The 27872-nt window shown below is 49.3% G+C and overlaps 1 protein-coding gene across 1 annotated transcript in view; it reads right to left on the bottom strand.

Annotated features, from left to right (window-relative positions):
• Positions 1 to 27872, bottom strand: part of LOC114852582 (multiple epidermal growth factor-like domains protein 11) — a 47624-nt gene that overhangs the window by 2769 nt on the left and 16983 nt on the right. The window contains exons 6-10 of the mRNA XM_055507541.1: positions 23826 to 23918; positions 2335 to 2581; positions 2046 to 2166; positions 1662 to 1798; positions 4 to 194 (exon numbers count right to left, since the gene is read on the bottom strand). Coding sequence (XP_055363516.1) covers positions 4 to 194; positions 1662 to 1798; positions 2046 to 2166; positions 2335 to 2581; positions 23826 to 23918 — 789 coding nt within the window. The remainder of the gene's footprint in view (positions 1 to 3; positions 195 to 1661; positions 1799 to 2045; positions 2167 to 2334; positions 2582 to 23825; positions 23919 to 27872) is intronic.

The following is a 27872-nucleotide window of genomic DNA, read 5'->3' as shown; positions in this document are numbered from 1 at the left end:
TGCAGGGGCAGTACTTGTCACAGAGCAGCCCGAACAGGCCCGCGGGGCAGAACCGGTCCTGGCAGCTGGGGCCCTTAAAGCCCTCGTTGCAGAGACAGGCTCCGTTGATGTGGTAGCACTTGGCACCGTTCTGGCAGTCACATTTGTGGGCGCACTGGGGTCCGTAAGTACCGACTGGGCACTCATCCTGGCACCTGGGATGGAAGACAACGGAAGACGTGAGGAACAGAGGACGGGAGCTTGTCTGAGAACGAGGAAATGAACGTTTAGTCTCCACATCCTTTACTGTAAAGGTTCCATCTGCTGGTATTTTAGCCCTGACACCCGTCCCACCTACAGCAGTGATGATACAGTATCTATCACCACCTTCAGGTGGACAGGCTGCACATGGCGCTGTGAACTAAGCTCAAGCCTAAGTCCGGCTGACGTCTCTGCATCATTCCCAACACGTCCACACACTGAAACCATTAAGAAACAGACAAATCACTCAATTAAAATGGCTCAGCGAGGACTTCTGTTTAGTGCCACGTTTAAATCGTGCCGACTTCCTCAGCGCTCTTATCTCGGCTAATTCCATTAGAATGCGGACGGGCCAGAAGAGAACTCAATCTAGGAATTATTCCGTGTAGGCTAATTCACCTGTCTGGAGCCTAAATGAATGGAGGTAATTTGGCTCAATTGAGAATAACGACGGAGAGGGAGAGAGAGCAAGAGAGAGAGAGAGAGAGAGAGGGAGGGAGAGAGAGAGAGAGAGAGAGAGAGATGGACAGGAGGGAGGAAGAGAGGACAACCGACACAAACTGACCAGATGGAGAAAGTCCTTCACTGTCTGGGATAATGGAGACAATAAAATCCAAACTATTTCCAATAGCTCCTGCTTAAAGCGTCCCACTTCTGGGAGCAGGGGATGAAGGGGCACAGAGTCAGTCCATCAGCATTAGCATGAGAGACGGTGGGAAGGATGAGCATTAGCATTTATCAGAATCTACAGCTCACGTGTCGAGTGGTGAGAACGAGGACTGAGAGGCTGATGAGGAACAAACAGGTAGATGTCAGAGGGAAGAGGCTCATGAATCACGCAGGACGCGGTGAACTCAGAGCAGCATCCTTTTATTCACTGTAGATCCGACCTCTGCTCTTCTTTTAGCTCACTCTTTGGTCTCCACCAGCTCCACCGTGCTCACCAACTGTCTGAGTCGACCCTGTTTCTGACTTACTGCAAAGCTGACAGCTGAGAAATAGATTCTGTTGATGAATCTGGAATCAGGATCCACGACACGCTGCATCGGGGATCAACCGTCCAGTGGTTCCATCCTTCAAACAAACGTCTCACTCTGTGTGAATACCTGCAGCTCAGAATAGCAGCTGTACTGACCCAGCGTGGAGGCTGGCGCTGCTTTGAGTCTGGGCGAGTGTTCGGGCAGCAGAACCGCACATATAAATGTTTAATACCAACTAATACAGTCAAGTAAAATGTTGACTTCCACAGCGTCTCAGCTCCACACTCTGCAGCCAGGCTGCTGTTTACTGCATTCCTCATGGTGGACTCATGTTTATATGGTTCCCCGCTGAATTCTATTAATATTCGGCAGCGAGGAGCTAATTTCCCAGCGGGCGCTGGGCAGGTACAGCTTCCTTACAGTCCGGCGGCTCGGCTTTACCTCTCTCCCACGTAGCCGGCTGTGCACTGGCACTGACCGCTGATGTGGTCACACAGGCCTCCGTTACGACACGTGCACTCCTGGGAGCAGTTGAGTCCGAAGGATCCGAACGGACACGGCTGTGCACAGACCGGGCCCTGAGGTTTAAATGCAGCACAGAGCAATAATTATACGTTAGAGCAGTGACATGCATGTTGTCAACTATTAACTACATCGCACAGAACACACCAATTAGAGAATTACAACATGGACGCAAACACTAGTCTCTTCTATGTTACAGATTCATTCTTCCTTTCATTTAAATTCTGAGATGAAGCAGGTGACTCAAAGGTCTAAGTTCTAATGAGCTGATGATGATGACGATGACGATGACGATGGCCCTACCACCCAGCCGGCTGGACAGGAGCACTCTCCGCTGACGTGATGGCAGCTTCCTCCGTTCTGACAGGGGCAGCGCTGTTCGCACTGGGAGCCGTGTTTCCCTGGAGGACAAGGCTCCTCGCAGCTGGAACACAGAGCAGGCGAGTGAACGTTAGGGAGCAGGAAAAATGGGGTTCAGCTCGTATTAGTGGAAGAACAGGTTGATGCAGAGCTGGAATCTTCCCTCTAACTTTACATTCCAAATAATGCAGGAGCTGAGCTCAGCTCCAGAAGCTCGTGTGGAGCTACTCACAAGGCCCCCGTGTAGCCGGGCGCACACAGGCACTCGCCCGTCTGATGGTGGCACGTGGCGCCGTGGAGGCACTGACACTCCAGGAGGCAGTCTTTGCCGTAGAAGCTGGGGTCGCAGAGCTCCTCGCAGCGCCAGCCCTGGTAGCCGTCCGTGCACACGCAGGCGCCCGTGATGGGGTTGCATTTGGCCCCGTTCCGGCACTGACAGCGGTTGCTGCAGTGGGGGCCCCAGAAGTCACTGTCGCAGCCTGGACAGAGGGACAGGGTCTCTCATCAGTCAGAGCTGGAACAGCCTGGGTCACGGAGCTACGCAGGACGAGCAGCGCTCAGCGTCATGAGGAATCGACTGTTCATTTGGAACAACAGGATATGTCTTAAAAAAAGAAATGCCTGAACACATTTCTTCTAGTTGAAACTAGAAGAAGCTGCTTGATCAGAGGAAGTGCTGTTATATAAGAGTCATTTCACTGACGTGCGTCTGATAAACAGCCTCCTTTACTTCCAGTGACAGGTGAAGACGTCAGCCCCTGTTCTGGAAGGCAGAAGCAGGCAGTAAAGTGTGCACAGCCCAGTGCTGTTTACCAGCCCAGCTGCTCCGGGTTCCCTTCACGCCCAGAGACACCTGAAAGCAGCCAAGTCAACAGAACGACCAAGACAGAAACAGACCCAAGGTTTCCGCTGATCTGCTGCTGTGAAGAGCAAACACAACGATCCATGGCTCTACTGCAGTAGAGCACGGCATCAACAACCAGCCTCTGGAGTTTCCCATGTTATTGGGTGAATGGACCAGTGAGGATCAAACCACACAGCTTCACTATGACTGAGCTTTAGCGGCCAACTGGTCAGAGAGCAACCTTCCTCCTTTTCAGCCTTTTCAGCCGCAATCTTCCTCTTCCATGTAACTCCCAGTTCTTCCCTTCAGGTATCGGCGCCGTGGGTTTGTACAGTATGTGTGACGTTTGTACTGTAACTGGAGCATCCAGGTTCTTCATGTAACTTGATGCAGGCGTTCACCTTTGAAGCACAGAGTCTGTTGCACAAACCACTTTATTTACACACTTTAAGTCACAGCAGGGTGCATCGGGCTCTCGATGACATTCACAGGCACAATAATGCTGCTCAGCATTCGTCCAACAGCATTCCAAACAGCACAATTATGAGCAGCGGTGACAGACAGCGTGACGGACGAGCAGCCACGGCGTCGCGTCAGGCTGAAACAGCAAAAGGCCTGAAACGAGCTCAGGAAGCGGATCCGCTGCTGCTGTGAACCCGTTTCCAGCAACAGGCCGTTACATCATCATCTTTAATATGAGCCACGGCCAAATGAGCTGCAGCAGCCACCGTCGGACAGAAACTTGCTCCCCAACGTGGGCGGTGGTTTCCCAGATATTGCAGTGTTAAATGTTTCATCAGGACTGAGGTGGACGGAGCCGTGAGCAGACAAAGCATAAATCACGCTCGCTCGCTCGCTCCTCCTCAATCTTTCTCTAATTTACTCTCTTGGCCTCTCTCACTTCCTCCGTCTCTCGCTCAACAAGGGGACTTCCCTTTATTTCTCTTAACTAGTGAGCTAGCTTAGTCAAATCCTTTATCCTCTCACAGCTTCAATTATTCAGCAGCAAAGAGTCCAAATCAAGTGACTAATGACTTTGATCAGGAGTTGCTCGCTGGCACCAGCAGAACTTTCTGCACTAAATTAACGGCTCCATAAAATACGCTGGCACTGGCTGGATCTTTAAGGAATATTTCTAGGTTTGTCTATGGTGTCGTTACTCTGCCAACAATAAAATGAGCGAGTGCACGTCTGGCTCTTTTCCATTTATAATATCTAAAAGCAAAACACACACACATTCATGTCTGTGTTTTAGCTCACACACACTCGACTGGCGTCAGGCTCGTGTGTCTTAGATTCCAGGTGATGTTACGTATCACAGAACTGGACAGATGAGCTCCAGACGTGACCAACAGAACTACAGCCCTCCACATTAAAAGCCTGTAAGTGGGAGAAGCCTGGTGGAGAGACAGCGACGCTTTATTAACCTATCACTGCCTCTAAGAGTCCAGAACCACACTAATTATTTTGTAATTAATATGTCATTAGGTGGAAAAATTACTCTGGGACCAAGCGGATGAGTTTGAGTGTGTGGAGCAGAATGTTCTGCAGCTCATGAGCCAGTCAGCGTCCGATGAGCTGCTCAGACCACGATTATGAACATGAACGCGACGGTGCCGCATTTCAATCTACTGCAACGGCTTCATTTTTTCAAGGTTCAGTGTTAAGAAGGAACAGCGCTTCAGCTCCCGACAGGGCAGCTCTTCAGTTCGAACCCACTGAGTGGAGCACGTTAGTGGAGCCTCAGCTTATGAAGAGCAATATTAGTATTTGGAGCACATGACGACGACGTGAAATGTTCTTAAAGTTTCCAAATGTGCTTTAATATTGCATGAAGTGCTGCAGGTATCGTCTGCACGCGCGGCCTCGGCTGATTGATGTCGTCATTAGGCTGTCGGCCGCTCCCGCTTTAAATCCAGCCATTCACAGGAAAACCTGCGGGTTTCAGAGTGAAGCTTCTCATGACACAAGCAGAACTTATGCAAATGCTGCAGTCATTCATTAGTCATTATCAGGCGGCTGAGGTGCTTTGCATTCACAAAAATGTCAAAGGGTGAAGCTGGAACTGACAGTGGTTGTGTTCTGGAACCGTGCAGGTGAATATGTGACCAACTCCACTGTTGGTTGTCTTTAACTAGAACCTTGTGGATGCATGTGCCCTGGAGACGCTGAGGCCCGTCCGGCTCAGACGGGCCTCAGGCAGGGGGGTTCCTGCTGAGTCACCAGTCCACCTGTTGATCTATGGAGCAGAACCCCGTCTTGGTTCTGCACCACTGATCACTCAGCTACACTAGCTCTAGTTCAGTTTACAGCTGAACCAATCACAGCCAAGCAGGAAACAGGCCGACCACCAAGTTAAACCCAACAGCCTGAGCCAGGACCTGGACCAGACCTGGGTCAGAACCAAACAGGCCTCACTCACAGGTTACAGGCAGAGTAAGTGGGTCTGCAGCTGCAGAGCAGTGGCCTCGTATGCTCTGAGTGGATCCCTAAACAGATGAATAAATGATCAGAAAGTTGCTCTGCAGCCGTCATCAGGTCGCCTGCCTGAGTCTGGGGATTAATGCTCCCGTCAGCACCGCGGGGGGTCCAGCTTCGCTCATTCAACTTTAATGCAGCTGCTACTTGGTGGAGCAGTGGGACGGTGCCGGACACTTAAACACTCCATGCCTTTAACTCCAGGCACCGGCCCCAACTAATTCAATAGTAGGAACCGCTCGCTTACATTTATTTCAAACACACTGCTTTTGTTGCTTCCATCATCATAAATACGACAAAGCTCTGTGCAGGGACAGAAAACATAAATGCAAAGTAAGAGCTTCCAGAACCGTCCACTGATTCACTTTCTTACAGCAGGAAATGGAATTGACATTAAAAACATTACTTGAGGCCACAGTGAATCACACTGACTGGACCGGATCATTGAGAGGGAGGTCAACGACGTGCCAGGCTGCTCCCCTGAAAAGAACAATCCCACTTCCAGCAGCACCACTTCATTCACGGCCACGCTGCTCGGAGGCGCGGGTTTCCATTGGCGCCGCCAGCGGTGGCGTGACCCACAGCCACTGGGCTGAGCGTGGAGACCACTGGGTTATTAGGAGGCAGCTGACCCACAAACACACAAGCCGTTCATTCACAGCCATTGATTTCCTATTTTTAATTAATAATTGTAATTAGTGGCGGCTGCGTGGGATGCGCTCGATGGGGACACAGATAAATGACACACTTCTGTGACACCGACTGCGTCTGTTGGTGAGCGAGGACGATGGCGTTTTCACACATCTCTCTGTTAATGAGCCCATTTTTACGTCTACTGTTGAGAAATAGCCCGGAAACTCAACGGCGCCTTAATCAGTGCTCCGATCAGCGAGGACGACAGGAGTCCCTGCGTTTTTAAGGCTGAGCAGCCGGTCGCTGGGCTCCTCGGTGTTTGTCTCATCCGGCCACAGTTCAACCTGCTTCCTTGAGCCCTAATTGCATTTTAATGATGTCTCTTTATGCAAACGTTGAGTTCCGGTCTAATGGCTTTTGGCAGGTAGCTGTCCTCCCACTGACCCACTGACTAATACAGAGAGGTGAGAGGTGCAGATCAGACAGCTCACAGCTCCATTTGGCTGAGGTCAAAGGTCAGCACCGTGCAACTGAGAGAAGACACTTAACCGCACACTCATTTTACTTCACGTCGGTCGGTGGTGTTCGCTGGCAGCAGAACAAGCTGTAAACACACAACTGACAGCATTTCACCTTTGACCCCAATAAAGCAAACACAGTGAGGAGTTACTGAGGCCCGGCTTCATGTGGGCTGCATCAGAGCGATGGCGACCCGTTAAATGGTCTAATCTAAGGAGGATGGAGATCATGGTGAAGGTTACCAGACGCTGCGTCTGCTGGAGACAGAGGACGAAACGGAGCACACACGCACACACAGAGTGAGGGACCTTTAATTGTGTGCTAATGCGTGTCCTGCAGCACGACGTGTCATCCGTCCACGGTCAGTGTGAGCTTATTCTGCCCATGTGTGTTCCTAGAGAGCAGGATGGCTTTAAGGAAACCTTTAGGAATCCACAGACCAGTGTTTCCTCTTACTTGGAGGTCGAACGGGCTCAATCCACTGCACTGAGCCCCTCAGACAAAGGTCAAGAAGGACTGAAGTGTAAAATGACTGAGGGGGAGGTGGGTGAGGAAATAAAGGGACTGCAGAGTGATTGTGCTCTTCTTCTCTGAGCAAATGTAAAGTGGAGGAAGACGGCTGATGAATAATTCCTGGCAATTTTCAAAGTCAAGGCGAAGTCACTCGTGTGGGGAGGAAAAGGTTCTATTGTGTCGACCACTTGTGCTGAAAGGCGGCGCTGAACGATAAACAAGTTAGTTTGAAAATTAATCAAAGTGCGAGCGAGCGAGAGCGAGCGAGAGCGGGACAGAAGAGCCGAGTGGATAAGTCAGGAGACTGGGCCGGCGTGGGCCCACGTGGCATCACGGAGAACGGGTAATCAGAAGGTTCCCGAGGTGAGACGCCGTTTTCCCCTCAGCCTCCAGGACTGATGGACGGAGGAAGGATGACTTTCACTCCGTCAGAGCAGCTGAAGCATCAAGGTGTGTGTTTGGGTAAAGAATCGCTCCGGTCAAATGTCAAAAGTGTCCATTACCACTGCGGCTGCTTGATTTATTAACCTCCTTCCAACCAGTGAACCTGACGCAGTGTTTTTTCCTCTATTCTGTCATTAGACGGACGTCTGCATCTGTTTGTGCTCACTTCAGGTTGAAGTAGTTGGGAGGATCCCCTGTTTTGGACCTGTTAAGCTCCACAGCACGCAGCTCCTTAAGACTGAAGCTCCTGCTCCTTTATTTGCTGGGCAGCGCTTGTTTGTTCCATCTATGATTACCTGCCTGTTCTCTTGTTAACCTGGCATATATGACCAATTAGCCCTGAGTGGGTTATAATGGAAAGTTCTATGTGAAAAAAGTTATGGCCTCAAAACCCACTGGTGGCTCTGCTTAAAAAGCGAACGGCACTAATGAATCCATTAATAATGCTACGGCAGCTCACAGGTGTGTTGTAGTTCCAGCTGCTCCGGGTCTCAGCCACGTGACAAACTTCATTAACCACCAGATCAGCTCTTAGTTCTCACAACTACGGCAGCAAAGGAACCCGGGAAAGGTCGCCTTCACTGCCATGTTAAAGCTAAAGGCACTGATGCATCATCACTGAGACCAGTCATCCCATTATAACCAACACTTCCAATCACAATGTGAAGATGACTGAGCAGATGATGATGTGACACATAAACATAAGCCTTGTTCTGCAGCTGTGATCACGGCCAGGACGTCTGCACATCAGCTGGAAACATCAGGAGCCCCCGCTGCACAGAAGGCGCCGTGTTGAACCCACGCCGGCTTCGATGCTGCTGAGCGTCATTTCACAAACCTGAGCAAATGCTGAAGGTCTGTGTTTTGTTCCACTCACAACAAGAAAAGAAGAAAGAGAAGGCTTCGTAGCTGGAAGCCGTCTCCCGGTGCAGGAGACGGGTGAGGCGGCGGCGGCGGCCAGGGAGGGAGGGAGCCAAGCACCCCTCAGGGCGAGGGCTGGAATTTGATTAAAAAGTTTGTGAGTAAAATAAATTCAGCCAAACACAAGGGGCAGGTTGACGCGGCTGCAGCACTTAATTGGACTCGGCAGCGGGAAAGTTGCTTATCAACAATGTGTGTGTAAGTGCTGCTGTCGAGGACAATAGGTGTTGCTTTAGACAGTGTGTGATCACTGAGGAGCTGAATGAAGAGCACGCACACACACAACAGACACTTGCATGAAACACACACGCATGCACATGCATGTGGGCACACACACACACACACGCGCGCACACACACACGCACACACACACGCGCACACACGCATGCACATGCATGTGCGCGCACACACACACACACGCGCGCGCGCACACACACACGCGCATATGGAAGGCCAATCAGTCCGTATCAAACTATTCATGCGCTTGATCTGGGCATAAGCATGCGCAAAAAGCATGCGTAAGACACACAGAACGCCCGTAAATTACGCGCGATTACATTAACGGGTGCAAAATACGCATGTAATGTAATAAAGGCAAGCGTAAAAAACAGGTGTCTCGTTGCTGTCTCAAAGCATGCGTAATTTACGCTTGCTTGGCTGGACATTGCAGGCGTAAAATACGCCCGTTCGGCTGCAAAAAAGCAGGCGTAAAATACGCCCGTTCGGCTGCAAAACAGCATGCGTAAAAAACGCTTGCTCGGTTGGACTAAGTTGCGTTTACACGAAATCGGAGAAACTACGGTCCCGCCGCAATACACTGAGGATTAAGTGCTTCTTCAAGTCATTTGCGGTACATCCACAAACTATTGTACCAGGACTATTGCGAAGACAACACGCAAAGTACAACTAGTTTAATAGGATTTTTGTTTTGTACATTTTGATTGGCGAAGCTGGTTTTTCCCTCAATTATTTGAGGTCAGTAAAGTACCTCCAGACTCGAGCTACGGGATGACTCGGAAACCAGAGAAACCCTCGTACCTGCGTTGAACGCAACATACATTAGGCTCATTCACCAAAACAGTTCGTTTCACAGTCTAAAACGAACATTCACAGATTTATTGTGTAATTAATTATGAAATATCCACAACCAGACTCATACATTCCCAAAGCAAACAGTGATTATTATTGGTAAAACAGTGATTATTGGAATTTAAATCCAAGCTACTGTATGTTTTTCTATTGTTGGTATCCATCACTCAAATCTAAGTCAAAAATCTAAATCAAATCCTTCTAACTGCACTTTTGCTTTCACTGGTTTTTCCAAAGACCACTAAATTATTTTTATTCCGCTATGTGCTGTCATAACATCTAGCACTTGTGTCCTAATGGCAATTATTTCACTCAGAAAAGTTTGTTATACAGCTTTTGTAGCTGTTTTACAGCCTCTCATCCACAGTGTTGCCTGTTCGAGTCCTCATCCTGCAAATAGTTTGTAGGTTGACTAGGAACAACGAAAAAAAATTAGAACGTTTTACCAGGACCATGAGTAAGACGTGTCATGTCAGCAATAATGTCTCAATTATCATACACAATTCTATCAAAGGCAAAAAACCAAAAGGCCACCCCCCTCCAGTCCATCATCTCCAGCCTGACTGAATACAGGACTACAGGCCTGTCGCCCTGACGTCTGTGGTCATGAAGACGAACAGGATCCTATTTTTGTATTTTAGCTCACTCCTGGAATATTCCACCACAAACTGACCCGCTCACCGTCCCCAAACCCACGTGCCAGTGGATCAGGAGCTCCTGACTGACAGGAGGCAGCAGGTGAGGCTGGGCAGCATCCGCACCATCAGCACTGGCGCACCACAGGGATGCGTCCTCTCCCCACTGCTCTTCTCCCTCTATGTTCTGTCATAATATCTAGCACTTGTGTCCTATTGGCAATTATTTCACTCAAAAAAGGTCTGTCATCCAGCTTTTGTAGCCGTTTCATAGCCTCTCATCCACAGCTGACACGATAGCTGAACTTTGACCTTTGACAACTCCTATTCCTCAAAATGTTACATCACTTTTCCTTCACAGTTCTACTTACTGCTTCATGGACGACTACACACAGCAAATATCAAATATATTTACTGTATAGTTTTGGAGCAAAAGTGGTCTGACCATCTTTAACTCTACTTAATACCTCATGGATTCCTACCACAGCAAATATCAACTTATTTTACTGTATAGCTTTGAAGTAATATATAAATAAACTAGTGTACAGTAAATTCAATTGACATCAATAGCTGGAATTTGACCTTCCATAAAATGAGTTCCTCACATTGGTACATCATCATTACTTTACAGTTCTACTAAGTACTTCATGGTCTACTACCAAAGCAAATATCAACCTATTTTGCATTCATAAACTATTGTACAGTAATTAGCATTACAACCAATAGCTGATCCTCTGTGCCTCACTATCACCTTCTCCCCACAATATGATGTAGTTTCACACAAGAAAAGTGGTACGTTGCGCAGAGTTTACAGTAAAATTAGTTATTACCCATTGGCAAGACAATAATCTACTACCCCAGTAGATTATATATTACTAATCTAATAATTTTAGTAACATGATTTATTCAAAATCAAAGTTTCTTAATTGGTTGTCTGTTTACTTACCATGTGACAGTGGATCGACACTTTACTCTTAAAATGTACAGTGAAATGAGCTTATACTTTGTGTAGTAGTATATGAAGTACTAAGTAGAACTATGAGGCAACTTCGATGGAATCCAGTCTCTAAATTGGCAGAATTTATTTAATTAAAGGGTCAAGTTTGGTCATTGACTTAAATTTATTTAACTATACGAAAACTTAGTAATGTATTACTCCAAAAATATACAGTAAAAGTAACGGATATTTGCTGTAGTAGAACAGGAGTTATCAAAGGGCAAAGTTCAGCTACTGGTGTCAGTTGAACTTACTGAATGATACTTATGCATTATTTAAAAACTATGCAGTAAAATAAGTTGATATTTCCTGTGGTAGTAGTCTATAAAGTACTAGGTAGTGATGTCCCAATTTGAGTAATTTATTCAAATCCAAGATTTAGAAAAAGAGGCAAATTGCCTCTTTATATTTTCCGTTAGTGAATATATTTAGACATTCACTGTAAATTCTGTAATTTCTTAAATTTAATTCATTTCCTTGCAACATTTATCTTAATATCGCCCCAGATGCTCCTAAAAGTGAGAGTCTCGGCTTTTCTGTGATCGCAACAGTTACCGTAACTATAGCACGAATCGCGCACCTTGAATATAGCGACGGCTCATTTGACCACGGAAAAGTAAACGGCGGTTCATTTGACCGTGGTGACACACCGGAGCAAACGGCAACTGTAGCTTGTTTGATCCTTTCGGTAATTAATCTTACTGCATCTATTTATGACAATGAGTAGCACATGTGTACAGCGAGCGGCGCTACAATAAGTATAGTGAATTTTACTGTCTTGTTGTCTGCGTTAGATTAAAGATTATGACACAATAAAAAAGTGCTACCACTAGCATCATAATGGCTCAGAGAACTTTCCTTTTACGATGCAAACAAATCGTTAATGAGTGTACTCGACTTCTACAAGGGGGACAGTACACCAGATGACGCATTCAAACAGTTCTAACAAGGTAAGAAAGTCCTAGGCTATTCTGTTCATTATCATGATCATGCACTAACTGGTGGTCAAGCTAACACGCTATTCGCAGATTCGCTACTGGGTGCACAAAAATGTACTCAGATTTTTAGCAGTACTACTGCAGAAGCGTGCATACATGCATACATTAACAATTTATTAATTGTTATAAGTTCTTAAAGTGGTATTGTCATGTCAGTAGTTATAGCATGCTTTGCAACAAAAAAGAACAAACATATATACAGTATATATGTTTACTGTATGTGTATGATAAGGGTAAATCCGTCCTGTTTAATATACATTTTTTTCACATATTTCAGAATGGAAACCCTTAAACGCTGTCTGGAGTGCTCAAGAGGGAGGTTGATGGATGCAACAGCAGTACAAGACATCCTTGAAAACATTGAGAAAATATACTCAGGAGGTCAAGGAAATGCAACAGGGGGCTCAACAAGGTACTAACTGCAGACTGACAAGTGAAAATCTTGTTTTTCATGCCTTTATATTACAAAGACTAACTGCATACTACATGCTAATTCATTACCTATTTGTTTAATTATGTGGGAATTACACTCATCAACACATGGAGGTGTGTGTTTACGCAGAACTGTTATGAAGGTGTCGTTATGTAAGTTTTGCTTTGTTCAGCAGCTGTTCGGATTTTGCTTTATCAATAATTGTTAAAACGTCTATGCCTCTGCTCTTTAGGGGACTAATGTTTTAGCTAGCTTAGCTGCGCTAATACCAGCATGACAGTACGGTCACTTAGAACTTTTCAGCGGACCTAATTTAGTTCCCGTTTTCTTTGCCACCCTGTATATGAAGAAGTAATTGCACTTTAGTGAGGCAGAGCGAGGTATATGTTGAAACCTGTTACGCTCTGTTTGCTGTTTAGTGTACTGTAATATGTATTTTGAGACTTAAAACTATTTCACTAATTTTATGTCATTTGTTTTATTTCCACAGTGCTTATAGACACAAGCTTCTACGGCGATAAAGAGGCACGTGATGGCTGGACTGTCATGCGAGGTGGTGTCAGCAAAAGTAAAACTCACAAGTCATAGAGTCAATTGACTCTCTGCATATTCGTTGAACCGAGGGCTGCTTGAAGTGCTGTTTCTGTTGTAATAGAGGTGAGGTCAGGAAAATAACTTTTCTTAAATATGACATATATAGATGCTTCAGTCGAACAAGTCTGTCACAAACAAGTAATTCCTTTTCCTAGAGATGTGTTTTGATCATTTATCATTATCAAACATGTGATCACATGACTTTTACTGGCTAATGAATTATGCCTTCTACATTAAACAATTACTGTCTTTTTGTCCTCTACAGATTAACGTGCACACGCATCATAGACCAGAAGAACAAGTGGCCATTGGTTTTAATGCTGTCAACTAGGGCTCAAGCATGCATTAAAGAGTCCATTTACCTAAGATGATGTGGTTGTTATTGCTCCTGATACAAAGTTTTCTGTGTGTACACTTAATGTCACTTTTCACAAAGACAAATTCTGTAACATCTGTTTTCTCTGTTTGATTATGGCAGGTAATGTTTATATTAGTGTTTAGAAAGATAAAAGAAGGTACAGTACTGGGTTGTATAGCACCGACACCTGTGTGGTTACGTGTAACACTTGACTATTTTAAATAGATTTCAGTATTCCCCAGTAAATAAAAAAAATTCTACAAATGTCCACAGTTACGTCTGTATTTTACAGTAGAGGTACATGATCTGTTTCGTCTTTTGCATTGTAGAATGTGACACATTATGTAATTGGGGTGTAACATTTCTAAACAATGTCAGATTAGACCTTGTCATGGTGTTGGTATAATCAGGACATATAATATCCAGCATATAGTATTAGAGACCAGGAAGATCATCAGTGCTGATGAAGATCGGGTGAACAGCGCTGGGGACTAAGCAGGTAAGCAAGGTTTCGGCTACATCTTCCCGAAGATCAAGGGAAAATTCACCTCCCAAATGATATCTGAATGAAGCATAGCCTCTGGTGGAAGAAGCGTGTCTATGTGTGGGGACCACTTCAGGTCCAAGGAGCTTGTGGACCCTAGGAACTCCTCTTAAGGTCCACTGTAATCTTCATAGTCTAGAGCGTGTTGAGCTCCAGCTGGTTCTTTTGTGTAGAGGAAGAACAGTGGGGAGAGGACACATCCCTGTGGTGCGCCTGTGCTGATGGAAAGCTGTATAACAACTTTTCTGAGTGAAATAATTGCCATTAGGACACAAGTGCTAGATGTTATGACAGCACATAGCGGAATAAAAATAATTTAGTGGTCTTTGGAAAAACCAGTGAAAGCAAAAGTGCAGTTAGAAGGATTTGATTTAGATTTTTGACTTAGATTTGAGTGATGGATACCAACAATAGAAAAACATACAGTAGCTTGGATTTAAATTCCAATAATCACTGTTTTACCAATAATAATCACTGTTTGCTTTGGGAATGTATGAGTCTGGTTGTGGATATTTCATAATTAATTACACAATAAATCTGTGAATGTTCGTTTTAGACTGTGAAACGAACTGTTTTGGTGAATGAGCCTAATGTATGTTGCGTTCAACGCAGGTACGAGGGTTTCTCTGGTTTCCGAGTCATCCCGTAGCTCGAGTCTGGAGGTACTTTACTGACCTCAAATAATTGAGGGAAAAACCAGCTTCGCCAATCAAAATGTACAAAACAAAAATCCTATTAAACTAGTTGTACTTTGCGTGTTGTCTTCGCAATAGTCCTGGTACAATAGTTTGTGGATGTACCGCAAATGACTTGAAGAAGCACTTAATCCTCAGTGTATTGCGGCGGGACCGTAGTTTCTCCGATTTCGTGTAAACGCAACTTAGTCCAACCGAGCAAGCGTTTTTTACGCATGCTGTTTTGCAGCCGAACGGGCGTATTTTACGCCTGCTTTTTTTGCAGCCGAACGGGCGTATTTTACGCCTGCTTTTTTTGCAGCCGAACGGGCGTATTTTACGCCTGCAATGTCCAGCCAAGCAAGCGTAAATTACGCATGCTTTGAGACAGCAACGAGACACCTGTTTTTTACGCTTGTCTTTATTACATTACATGCGTATTTTGCACCCGTTAATGTAATCGCGCGTAATTTACGGGCGTTCTGTGTGTCTTACGCATGCTTTTTGCGCATGCTTATGCCCAGATCAAGCGCATGAATAGTTTGATACGGACTGATTGGCCTTCCATACGCGCACACACGCATGCACATGCACACACGCACGCACACACACAAACACACGCACGCATGCATGCACACACACACACACGCGCACGCACACACGCGCACACACGCATGCACATGCACGCACGCACACACGCACACACACGTGCACACACACACACACACACACACACACACACACACACACACACACACACACACACACACGCACGCATGAATGCACACACACGCACGCACATGCATGTGCGCGCACACACACGCAGACAGACACACGCACACACGTGTGGAACAAACAGCACAATCCCTTAAACACAGTTTCCCACATTTCTCCTCTTCACAATAATGTCTGCATGTGGTGTGAAGCTGCTCCTAATGACTCGCTGACCTCAGCCTGTCGGGTAATGAGTGATGCCCTTTGTCGTGAAACGTCGGCGTTCTCCTCAGTGAGGTTCAAGGCAGCTAATGGCTACTGACCCTCCGCCACAGGCAACAGGTATTAGCTCCATAATGAGCCGGATGCTAATGAAGAGCGGTGGGAGTGGAGTCGTTTAGCGCCGAACTGAGCTCAGGTTAAAGGCTGACGACGCGAAACCATCGTTTCCACGTAGAAACGATCCCATGGACTGATCTGAGCAAGAAGCTCAGTGACGACAGCAAAGACTGCAGGATTATGGGATGGATAACACATGGACGTCTTCCTATGAGGTCAGCAAACCTTCATTTAGCAGTGAAGTCTGTGATCGTGGGTTTGTCAGATGTGAGCAGTTCACATACGTCCATCTTCTAACTGGTTCCTGCGTTGTTCGAGAGTCGAGCTGCAGCAGCGCCGCTCCTCGTGCCTGAACAGCTGGCTGCTTCTGTGACCAGCGGTCGGCGGCGGACGTCCTTGAACCCGGTGACTCTTCAGATAACACGCTAAATAACAAAGGTGACTAAGCTGCGGCGTCTAATTGTGCAGCAGTAATCTTCATGAGCGGCAGCGCTGCACGCGGCTCCCGGGGGTCTCAATCTATAGCGGCTATCGGCTCGTAGCGGGTTCTCACCTCATCCTTTCCAGCTCAACGGGCTTTGTTCCCGTCGTCTCCCGGAGGAGGGATGACCTTCGCGTCCCGTTCAGGACGGCGGAGTCGCTGCCGCTCCAGTGGGGATTTAAAACTCCTCTCCTCTGCACACCTCACGTTTCCTGTGCCCTGACTTCCTCTGTCTCTGTTTACTGCTGTCCTCCTGCTTCACCTCTTCTCGCTGCTGCTTAGTTCCCCGTCAGAGTCATTTACTTGTGTCTACTTTGGGGAGAAGCTGCACAGGAGCACGTTCACTGTGTTCAGATGAACTGACGGTGGAGCTGCTGATTTTAATCACTTCATGACTTGGCAGGTGGCGAATCCATAATGAAACGAAATGACTGCAAAATCAAGCATCATTTACTAGACATAAGCTTTAAACCATCATCACTGGATATAATTCACCAGGTTGTCAGATAATTTCATAGATTTGAGTCGTAAAAGAACGACTTCTCTAAGTCCACAAGGTCGAGACGTTGACATGAAGTTAAAAAAGCTAAAAGCGAGACAGGTTTAAATTGACCAGAATCCTGTAACTGCAGCAGAGGCTTCAGCTGCTGATGGTGACGTACGCTCCAGTGGGTCAAGGTTAGAGAACGTCACCTGTCACACGGCAGATTTATGACGGCGCTGCTGGTTTCCAGGTATCAAGAGGGCGAAGCCTCGTCCTGAATGCTGGACAATGACGGAGAGGCTCAGCGCCGATGACTATCTGACTGAAGATGAGCTACGGCTCCAGTGAATCCAGCTGAACACGTGCACGCACGCACATGCACACACGTACACGCACACACATGTACACGCACAAAGACACGCACACACACATGCACGCAAAACACATGTACAGTACACGCACACAGACGCACACACATACACATGCACGCGCACGGATTCACAGGTTACATGTGGAAGGAGTCACAGATCAGTGAACTCACACACCATCGGCTGCTCACAATTATAACTGGCTTTAATGGCTGCATGAGCTCCACCTCCACCACATCCCTGTCTGAGCAGAACAAACAGTTTGTTTTGCTGAGACACAGAAACGCAGCCAAAGCAGCAGTGAGGCCCAGATGCAGCGATGGATCCTTGGACTCGGTTCAGTCGAGCTCAAGAGCTGAGCGATGAGCAGGAAATGTTCTCCCACACCTGAACCCAGCAGCGTGGACCAAGTGGACCCTGCCAGCGCGTATGTTTATCAGTGCCTGAAGAGAGGTTCTGATCAGGAGCTCGCCCTCAGTCACAGACTGGATCTGTTCATCATCAAGGAAAAGAGGTTTCTCACAGTTCATCCGTTACCAAACGCATAAACAACTTGTGTCTTTTGGGGGATGAGGGCTAGAAGCCACGTTAATGCAGTGAGCCAGGACACGCTGCGTTTCCTTGACAACAAATGGTGCCTTGTGCCAGATTCATGCAGCTCAATGAAGAGGGCAGGTCACCGAGAAGCGCTTACAGCAGCCGGCTCCTCCCAGGCCCAGAGCACACGTAGGCGGGTTCCACGTTCCCAGTGCCTCCAGAAGCTCACACGTCAAATGCTCTGAGGCTCCACGTTCCCAGTGAAAGAACCCAGAGCAGGTTCAACATCCGTGTTCCCAGGTGGCCTCCAGCAGCTCACACATAGGCGGGTTCCACGTTCCCAGTGGGAGAACCCAGAGCAGGTCTGACAGCCGTGTTCCCAGGTGGCCTCCAGCAGCTCACACATAGGCGGGTTCCACGTTCCCAATGAGAGAACCCAGAGCAGGTCAGACAGCCGTGTTCCCAGGTGGCCTCCAGCAGCTCACACGTCAGATGCTCTGAGGCTCCACGTTCCCAGTGAAAGAACCCAGAGCAGGTCAGACAGCCGTGTTCCCAGGTGGCCTCCAGCAGCTCACACATAGGCGGGTTCCACGTTCCCAGTGAAAGAACCCAGAGCAGGTTCAACATCCGTGTTCCCAGGTGGCCTCCAGCAGCTCACACATAGGCGGGTTCCACGTTCCCAGTGGGAGAACCCAGAGCAGGTCTGACAGCCGTGTTCCCAGGTGGCCTCCAGCAGCTCACACGTCAGATGCTCTGAGGCTCCACGTTCCCAGTGAAAGAACCCAGAGCAGGTCAGACAGCCGTGTTCCCAGGTGGCCTCCAGCAGCTCACACATAGGCGGGTTCCACATTCCCAGTGGGAGAACCCAGAGCAGGTCTGACAGCCGTGTTCCCAGGTGGCCTCCAGCAGCTCACACAAAGGCGGGTTCCACGTTCCCAATGAGAGAACCCAGAGCAGGTCAGACAGCCGTGTTCCCAGGTGGCCTCCAGCAGCTAACACGTAGGCGGGTTCCACGTTCCCAGTGAAAGAACCCAGAGCAGGTCAGACAGCCGTGTTCCCAGGTGGCCTCCAGCAGCTCACACATAGGCGGGTTCCACGTTCCCAGTGGGAGAACCCAGAGCAGGTCTGACAGCCGTGTTCCCAGGTGGCCTCCAGCAGCTAACACGTAGGCGGGTTCCACGTTCCCAGTGAAAGAACCCAGAGCAGGTCAGACAGCCGTGTTCCCAGGTGGCCTCCAGCAGCTCACACGTCAGATGCTCTGAGGCTCCACGTTCCCAGTGAAAGAACCCAGAGCAGGTCAGACAGCCGTGTTCCCAGGTGGCCTCCAGCAGCTCAAACGTAGGTGGGTTCCACGTTCCCAGTGAGAGAACCCAGAGCAGGTCAGACAGCCGTGTTCCCAGGTGGCCTCCAGCAGCTAAGACGTAGGCGGGTTCCACGTTCCCAGTGAAAGAACCCAGAGCAGGTCAGACAGCCGTGTTCCCAGGTGGCCTCCAGCAGCTCACACGTCAGATGCTCTGAGGCTCCACGTTCCCAGTGAAAGAACCCAGAGCAGGTCAGACAGCCGTGTTCCCAGGTGGCCTCCAGCAGCTCACACATAGGCGGGTTCCACGTTCCCAGTGGGAGAACCCAGAGCAGGTCTGACAGCCGTGTTCCCAGGTGGCCTCCAGCAGCTAACACGTAGGCGGGTTCCACGTTCCCAGTGAAAGAACCCAGAGCAGGTCAGACAGCCGTGTTCCCAGGTGGCCTCCAGCAGCTCACACGTCAGATGCTCTGAGGCTCCACGTTCCCAGTGAAAGAACCCAGAGCAGGTCAGACAGCTGTGTTCCCAGGTGGCCTCCAGCAGCTCAAACGTAGGTGGGTTCCACGTTCCCAGTGAGAAAACCCAGAGCAGGTCAGACAGCCGTGTTCCCAGGTGGCCTCCAGCAGCTAAGACGTAGGCGGGTTCCACGTTCCCAGTGAAAGAACCCAGAGCAGGTCAGACAGCCGTGTTCCCAGGTGGCCTCCAGCAGCTCACACGTCAGATGCTCTGAGGCTCCACGTTCCCAGTGAAAGAACCCAGAGCAGGTCAGACAGCCGTGTTCCCAGGTGGCCTCCAGCAGCTCAAACGTAGGTGGGTTCCACGTTCCCAGTGAGAGAACCCAGAGCAGGTCAGACAGCCGTGTTCCCAGGTGGCCTCCAGCAGCTCAAACGTAGGTGGGTTCCACGTTCCCAGTGAGAGAACCCAGAGCAGGTCAGACAGCCGTGTTCCCAGGTGGCCTCCAGCAGCTCACATGTAGGCGGGTTCCACGTTCCTAGTGAGAGAACCCAGAGCAGATCAGACAGCCGTGTTCCCAGGTGGCCTCCAGCAGCTCACACGTCAGATGCTCTGAGGTTCCACGTTCCCAGTGAAAGAACCCAGAGCAGGTCAGACAGCCGTGTTCCCAGGTGGCCTCCAGCAGCTCACACGTCAGATGCTCTGAGGCTCCACGTTCCCAGTGAAAGAACCCAGAGCAGGTCAGACAGCCGTGTTCCCAGGTGGCCTCCAGCAGCTAACACGTAGGCGGGTTCCACGTTCCCAGTGAGAGAACCCAGAGCAGGTCAGACAGCCGTGTTCCCAGGTGGCCTCCAGCAGCTCACACGTAGGCGGGTTCCACGTTCCCAGTGAGAGAACCCAGAGCAGGTCAGACAGCCGTGTTCCCAGGTGGCCTCCAGCAGCTCCCACGTCAGATGCTCTGAGGCTCCACGTTCCCAGTGAAAGAACCCAGAGCAGGTCAGACAGCCGTGTTCCCAGGTGGCCTCCAGCAGCTAACACGTAGGCCGGTTCCACGTTCCCAGTGAGAGAACCCAGAGCAGGTCAGACAGCCGTGTTCCCACGTGGCCTCTAGCAGCTCACACGTAGGTGCTCTGAGGCTCCACGTTCCCAGTGAAAGAACCCAGAGCAGGTCAGACAGCCGTGTTCCCAGGTGGCCTCCAGCAGCTCACACGTAGGCGGGTTCCACGTTCCCAGTGAAAGAACCCAGAGCAGGTCAGACAGCCGTGTTCCCAGGTGGCCTCCAGCAGCTCACACGTAGGCGGGTTCCACGTTCCCAGTGAAAGAACCCAGAGCAGGTCAGACAGTCGTGTTCCCAGGTGGCCTCTACCAGCTCAAACGTAGGTGGGTTCCATGTTCCCAGTGAGAGAACCCAGAGCAGGTCAGACAGCCGTGTTCCCACGTGGCCTCTAGCAGCTCACACGTAGGTGCTCTGAGGCTCCACGTTCCCAGTGAAAGAACCCAGAGCAGGTCAGACAGCCGTGTTCCCAGGTGGCCTCCAGCAGCTCACACGTAGGCGGGTTCCACGTTCCCAGTGAAAGAACCCAGAGCAGGTCAGACAGCCGTGTTCCCAGGTGGCCTCTACCAGCTCAAACGTAGATGGGTTCCACGTTCCCAGTGAGAGAACCCAGAGCAGGTCAGACAGCCGTGTTCCCAGGTGGCCTCCAGCAGCTCACATGTAGGCGGGTTCCACGTTCCCAGTGAAAGAACCCAGAGCAGGTCAGACAGCTGTGTTCCCACGTGGCCTCTACCAGCTCAAACGTAGGTGGGTTCCATGTTCCCAGTGAAAGAACCCAGAGCAGGTCAGACAGCCGTGTTCCCAGGTGGCCTCCAGCAGCTCACACGTAGGCGGGTTCCACGTTCCCAGTGAGAGAACCCAGAGCAGGTCAGACAGCCGTGTTCCCAGGTGGCCTCTACCAGCTCAAACGTAGGTGGGTTCCACGTTCCCAGTGAAAGAACCCAGAGCAGGTCAGACAGCCGTGTTCCCAGGTGGCCTCCAGCAGCTCACACGTAGGCGGGTTCCACGTTTCCAGTGAGAGAACCCAGAGCAGGTCAGACAGCCGTGTTCCCAGGTGGCCTCCAGCAGCTCACACGTAGGCGGGTTCCACGTTTCCAGTGAGAGAACCCAGAGCAGGTCAGACAGCCGTGTTCCCAGGTGGCCTCCAGCAGCTCACACGTAGGTGCTCTGAGGTTCCACGCTCTCTGTGCGAGAACCCATAGCTCCTGCATCGCCTCAGCGCGAGCTCAAGCAGCTTCTTGCTCTTGTGTCACCACGGTAACAGCGGCCACTGAATAGTTCACGTACATAAAGATGCTACTGTTCACTTCCACCCAGCAGCTTCTGGCTCCAGTATAAAAGTATAACACAGTCACTTCATAAACGACTGAAGGCACAGAAACAAGCTTTGGTGAATCAAGAATGAGTCACTCCTAAAATCGCCTGTGTAGCATCTGCTTCTGTGTTGGGTTCTTTAAAGATATTCGATCGTATTAAACGGCCTCTTTGCGTCGTCCTCTTCCTTTATCTGCGCCGTCCGGCTCTTGATAATCTTTCTCATCATAATCAACATCTTTCCTGATAACTTGTCCTCTACGTCTCCCTCCTTCTGCACTGTTTCTGCCTCGCTCCGCTCGGAGCCATTTATGTTGCTGGCAGAGCAACAAAGTTCCTCAGCTGGACTGAGTTTGGAGAGAAGGAGGCTCACATTCTGCTGATGAGCTAATCTCCTTAGCTCCAGTAGAAGCGGCCGCTCCCGTCCTCAGGTTTGAACCACTTGTTACTGGCACAAACAGGAGCTGGTGATTCTTCATAGGAGACTTTGTTTCTAAAGGGATTAACGGTTGAGGTTTGTTCACTTTCCTCCAGTTCTGCATTGTTTTTCTTGAACTGGTTCTGTAATGATATCGTTACTGGATACAGAAGAAGCATCTGCTTTATTAAACAAAACGCAAGTAGTGAAAACACAGAGCTTTTCTTTATCCTTTCACCAAATAAATAAATGACCTTTATTGTTTGTAGACACAGGACACGGTAAAATGCTGCATATCTGTCTTTTCACATTAACGGTATTTATCACATTCTGCTACAATCCTTTTATGAGCAGCAGCTCTGGTTTTGAACATTATTTTAGATTTGTCAAAGGCGGCTCTGATATAAACCTGGAGCCGTGTGGATTCTGCTGCTGTGTGACTGATGAATCTCACAAACGGTTATTAATCTGCTTCCAGCGGTTGATGACTCGGCACAGTTCACACTCTGCTCGCACCTGCACCTTAAAATGTGTCATTCGCTTATTACCTGTGGAAATTTGCCTTTGGTCTCACGGCAGCGAGACAAAAGCCGCTGCAGGTCGGGTTCAGGACGCTCACAGTCCCAACAAAGAAGCCGGAATTAAAGCAGAGACGTGGGCCGTTGGAAGCAGCGTTTGGTGAAATCACTGACTACAAACTAGGCTGAGAGTTGATGATGTCATCAGGTCTCTGCAGAACCTGAGGAAGGACGCACACAGAGCCACAGGCGCCAGGCCTTTACGTCCATCGGTCCATTCCACTACAACCAAAGCACAGCGACCTGAAACCCGGAGCCGCCGTTCATGAGAAAACCACGCAATAAAACAGGACGCGACGTAAATCTGCCTCTGACCTCAGGATCCACTCTCTCCCACCAACCAGTTAAGAGTGTGTGAAAACTAAAAGCGAACTGTCTCAATGCAGCCACAGGGAGGAATCAGACTCTCAGGTAAGAAAATGACAAAAGAGACGCTGAGACCTCCAGTCTCACACCACAAAACACACCGGCAGCTGCAGGAGGAGGGGGAGGCCTGACCTTTGACCCCTCGCTGCCCAGTCAATACGTCATCGCCCCCTCCCCCAAACGCTGCAGACGAACCTCGGCCCCCGGGCACCAATAAAAGCAGGTAAACAGAGGGGAGGCAATAACACAGGGGGCGGAAGCGGCCGTCAGTCAGAGTCTGAGGAGCAGAAATGAGATTCACAACGCTTCATTTCAGGTTCAGAGCTGCACGCGCTTCAATTTCTCTCCTCAGGCTTCAAAGTGGCCTAAACGTCCTGGCGGGTTAATGGAGCTGCTGATCACTAACCATGACTCACAGATTAACTCCTCCTCAGGTGCTCGAGTGTTTGGCTTTCAGAATCCACTTCCAGCCTCAAACAAACACTCTCAGCCTTCAATCATCTCATCAACGCCGCTTCACATTCAGGAAATCTGGCTCTATGACGTTGAGGCTGCATCTCTTCAATTTTGCATCACTAATCAGCCAGAAATTGTAAAGAGACCCTGAAAAAGGCCCTTTTTAAGGGAGGTGACAGCTACTCACCGCTGGAGCAGTCGGGTCCGCCCCAGCCCGGCTCACACTGGCAGGAGTCCGGAGAAACGCAGCGGCCGTGGACGCACTCCTCCGTGCACAGAGCTGCAAGAGACGAGCAGAAGCTCAGAGGCCGCGGTCAAACGCACAGCATCCACTCGCACCTCGTCTGAGATGCTTTGTTCATTTATTGTGCAGGAAATAAAAGCCCAGAAGAGAAAAAGGTGCGTTTATATTATTGAAAGTCGTTAGCATTTAAACTTTTATGTTGCGTCTTGAAGTCTTCTAGCTGCTGAATGTCTGTGCATCTTTAATGGCCGCTTCGCTCACTCCTTGTGGCCACGTTACAGACATGGCAGCATCTGAGGACATTCATTGTGCTGCCACGCCGTTGGTTTGCAACCTTCTGATAGTGTGACAGTTTTTTAAATGTAAGGTCGTGTCATAATGAAATATTACACCAGCTTAAGGTGGAAATGAAGATTGCAGCGCGGCTTATCTGCTCCCTGTACAAAGCAGATACGCCGCCTCAGCGCCGCCACAACGGGCTCCAGCGTCGCCGCCGTATCGCACGTTTTTGGCTCACATTCGTTTTAACAGGCAAAGTGAATTTGTATTCTTGATAGATTAATCTGTGCCACGTTGATGCATGAATGTGTCAAACCACAACAACCGAAAAAAAGAAAGGCAGACTCTCAGGAAGAGCAGAGCCTAAAACAACAAAGAGCAATTCTTTGGGTTTTACATCTGGGACTATTAGAGTTTTGTGCCTCTTTAAGATTCTGAACAACTCGTTGCTACGGTCCGACTGAGATGGCAGCCGCGCATCGAGTGACGGACCCGGTGTGGAGCCAGAACCAGAGGTGAATCTTTAAGAAAGGTTTAGAACCAATATGGGAACGAAAGCAAAGCCTCAGTGGGAACTGGAAGACGTAAGCACAGAAACACTCATCAGACGACATACATTACAACCCGTCTGTCATAGCAGAACCTGAGACGCACCAGCAAAACGTAGAAACAGAAAGAACCAGAACCCGGCAGCCGGTACCAAACGGGCCTGGAGACGTGAGAACAGCCGACCAACAATACGGTCAAAGTCAGACAAGAACCAAGTAGGATGCGGCGCTCGGCCGAGAGCCCGAGGAGGAGGAGGCACAGAAACAGAACCCATAGAACAGAACAGCAGACGCTGCTGCTGTTTTATGGGGCTCAAGCTGTAAATGACACCGACCAGCACCAACTGGAAAAGCTTCCAGGACGAACCATTTAGCCCCGAACTGCTTAAAGGAGCAGGAATCACAGCAACTGTCATTCATCATAGAAGTGGCTTCAAAGTGAAAGGTTGAACTTCATCTAACATCGCCTCCAACTCATTCTCTGCATCGGGGATGAATACTGCATCACACATCAGGCTGTGTGCTGGGAGACGCCGTCTGACAGCTCGGAGACACGCCGAACTTCTGTTTATGCAGCTCGTCCTCCTCTACAGCATAAATACAGCATGTGCACAGGAGCAAACTAGCAGCACATGAATTAAAAAAACAGTGTGTGTGAAGTGACGGCCGCGTTTCAGCATTTACAGCCGTTTCCTGCATGAAGGAGCTGCTCAACGGGCTCCACTCCTGGCGGCTTCGGTCCAACATCCTGGGCTCGAGTGGTGAACCTCTGCACTGGTTATACTGGTTCCACTGGACTCAAGTCATCGTCTGGGCGCCTGTGACTTAAAATCACAGCTCGTCTCTCAAGCTGCTGCGTTCATGTTCAGGTCAATAAAAGAATCACTAATATGAACAAGTCCGTTTTAAGTTTTGCTTCTTTGCAAACTGTTTTTCCATTCTCTCGTTTTTCCCTGAGGGACCAGTTCAGGTCAGGAAAAAGGGTCCTTCATTAACATTTTAAACAAATAAGCAAAACATTGCTGTATTAAGGTTTTTATGAATTCTTGTGCACTCCAGCGTATTTTTAGACTGAAGGAGATAAAATGCCTCGAAGGGCCCGACTTGATGTTATTTAGATCAACACAGACAATGGACGGCTGCTGTTAACAAATACACGAGGCACAAAAATGCAAGAACAATTCAACAGCTAGAAAAACTGGAGGAGGAAAAACCAGACTGTAGACGTCATCACGCGATGACTGACGACGGCACAAACCAGGAAGCTCTAAGAATGAAGGAGAGCGGATGAATGCCCTCATTTAGTGGACGGCGAGGATCACATCAGAACGGCTTCAGCAGCAAATGTCGAACCAACCAATCGCAGGCAGACCAGTCGGACCTGCAGCACCAGGACGGACGGAGCCACATTCAACGCTGCTCAACAGGAAACTACCATTCGCAGTATTTGAAAAATGATAATTAGCTTTGAGCAATAAATGCTAATCCTCCACAGAGAGTGGAGCTATCGGTCCACTGAGTCTCAGTCACTGAGCCTCCGTCACTGAGCCTCCGTCACTGAGTCTCAGTCACTGAGCCTCCGTCACTGAGTCTCCGTCACTGAGCGTCCGTCACTGAGCGTCCGTCACTGAGCGTCCGTCACTGAGCGTCCGTCACTGAGCCTCCGTCACTGAGTCTCAGTGACTGAGCCTCCGTCACTGAGCCTCCGTCACTGAGTCTCCGTCACTGAGCGTCCGTCACTGAGTCTCAGTCACTGAGTCTCAGTCACTGAGTCTCCGTCACTGAGCGTCCGTCACTGAGTCTCAGTCACTGAGTCTCCGTCACTGAGTCTCCGTCACTGAGCGTCCGTCACTGAGTCTCAGTCACTGAGTCTCAGTCACTGAGTCTCAGTCACTGAGCCTCCGTCACTGAGCCTCCGTCACTGAGTCTCCGTCACTGAGCGTCCGTCACTGAGCGTCCGTCACTGAGTCTCAGTCACTGAGTCTCCGTCACTGAGTCTCCGTCACTGAGCGTCCGTCACTGAGTCTCAGTCACTGAGTCTCAGTCACTGAGTCTCAGTCACTGAGTCTCAGTCACTGAGTCTTCATCACTGAGCCTCCGTCACTGAGCCTCCGTCACTGAGCCTCTGTCACTGAGTCTTCATCACTGAGCCTCCGTCACTGAGCCTCCGTCACTGAGCCTTGAGCACAGCCTCACATCTGGTGCTCCTTCCTTGATGGACAGTCCACAGAACCCGGTCCAGAACTCCCATTGCTTCTTATTGGGCCTTTTTGTGCAGTACAATATGAGCTTTGTGTTTCTGACGCCCACTCTGGATCTCCCCCTGACGGAAACATGAGCGCCGGCGCCGCCAACAGCCTCGTTTGGTGCAGTCGCTACGCGTTTACGCCTTCACCAGCCAAACACGCTTCCCCACGCGTCCACGGGTCCCAGCAGGTCTGGAGCACAGCCAAGTCTTCTGTTTTAGCTGCTTCACCATCTCCTCACAGCAACAGCCCAGAAACCTCAAAATGTCAGAGTCAAGTCAATCTGCTGGAAGCATCATTAACATTCATATCACACAAATGAGCAGCATTTAGTCAACTGTATTCAAGCAGAGGCTCATTAACAACTAAATGTTAAACAGCCAATCACACACACGGTGTCTAACACGCGTGTGTTCTTGTTGAGGCAGAGACAGTAACGGTGGAGGTCTGTGTGTGTGTGGGGGGGGGGGGGCAGGCCGATGGCCACGGCCGTGGGGCTCTGGGATTTTAAAAAACCATTAAGACTCCAAAAACCAGGACAGAATCAGCCGCTGAGAACGATGAAATGGCCTCAGGCAGCGATAACACAACAACGAGGCTCTTCTGGCTCTGACGACGCCCTGAAGTCACATACATGAAGTGACTCTAATCCAAGAATCCAAGACATAAACAGGAAATGAAAGCAGTCAGGACGCGCTGGAGGCGGGAAGCCCTCCAATCAAATTAGCAGCCGCTCCTCCACCCAGAGGAACCTTTCAATTACCCCCTGCTGTGCGTCCCACACAACAAAGCAGCTGTCCCACAGCCTTAGCGTCAGCGAGGCAGCGACCCTGCGCTTCCTTCACACTGAACACTTAGCTTTTAAGGAGGCGAAGGTTGGAGCCGCACACAATGAGGCCCGGCACCATTTGTCTGTG

This window comes from Betta splendens, chromosome 3, assembly GCF_900634795.4.
Source record: "Betta splendens chromosome 3, fBetSpl5.4, whole genome shotgun sequence".
Classification (NCBI taxonomy): Eukaryota; Metazoa; Chordata; class Actinopteri; order Anabantiformes; family Osphronemidae; genus Betta; species Betta splendens.
The sequence above is the reverse complement of the archived record's forward strand: the minus strand, read 5'-3'. Positions and strand labels throughout refer to the sequence as shown.